Source organism: Rhea americana, unplaced genomic scaffold (genome assembly GCF_003343005.1).
Source record: "Rhea americana isolate MKP2758 unplaced genomic scaffold, rheAme1 scaffold_2, whole genome shotgun sequence".
Taxonomy (NCBI): Eukaryota; Metazoa; Chordata; class Aves; order Rheiformes; family Rheidae; genus Rhea; species Rhea americana.
In genome coordinates this window covers 15,441,748-15,442,520 of record NW_028186149.1, presented here as the reverse complement: position 1 = coordinate 15,442,520, position 773 = coordinate 15,441,748, and the positions used below count along the sequence as shown (strand labels likewise).

The 773-nt window shown below is 66.9% G+C and overlaps 1 protein-coding gene across 1 annotated transcript in view; it reads left to right on the top strand.

Moving 5' to 3' along the window:
• The first annotated feature begins 565 nt into the window (after nucleotides 1–565).
• Nucleotides 566–773, top strand: part of F3 (coagulation factor III, tissue factor) — a 6,347-nt gene continuing 6,139 nt past the window's right edge. The window contains exon 1 of the mRNA XM_085303602.1: nucleotides 566–708. Coding sequence (XP_085159728.1) covers nucleotides 639–708 — 70 coding nt within the window. The 5' untranslated portion in view covers nucleotides 566–638. The remainder of the gene's footprint in view (nucleotides 709–773) is intronic.

The window sequence follows — 773 nt, the reverse complement described above, 5'->3', positions numbered from 1 at the left end:
GGGAACTGACACACTTATTTAACCCTCCAGAACTCACAGGGTCTAAGTTAATTGGCCAAACATCACTTCTCCAGGATCACCTGCCCTCCAGAACTGTCACTTCCAAGCAGGGCCCGTGGTAATACCCCTTGCCTGTGACAGCCAGCCAAAGCTTTGCAGTGGCTGAAGTCAGTCCTTGCCCACTTTCACCAACATTTCAGCCGGTGGCCCACGGAGGGTAAACGAGGGGTAGCACAAGTGCATAGCGACACTGAGAAGGCAGGAGAGGCAGTGTGGGCACTGCTGGTGCATCCAGGTGGGCCCGTGCTGGCAGGACAGCGGCAAGGCTGGCTGCAGCCTCTCCCACCGCTCCTACCGGATACCTGCCGTCCCTTCTCTCGGGGCCCCTCTCCTTACGAGACCAGCTTCGCCACACATCCCCTCTCCCGCTCTTGCTCAACGCGTCGACGTCGGAGAGCTTCCGCCAGCCCCGCACCCTTTCCCCGTGACCCCGTCCGAGCCTCCTCCGCTCCCACCGCCCGCCGAGGCGCCCGCAGTCCCCGCCTCTCCGCCCGCACATATAAGGCAGCGCCTCCCGTTCCGTCGGCAGCTCACCGCGACCAGCTTCGCCGGGCGCCTGCTGGCCCGCTCCGCCGAGGATGCTGCACACCCCCGCCGCAGGCTGGACTCTGCTGCTGTGCGCCCTGCTGGGGCGCCTGGCCGCCGCCGGTGGGTGACGGAGGGGGGTCGCGGCCGGGGGGCGCCGGAGCGAGGGAGGCGCCCGGGGAGAGCGG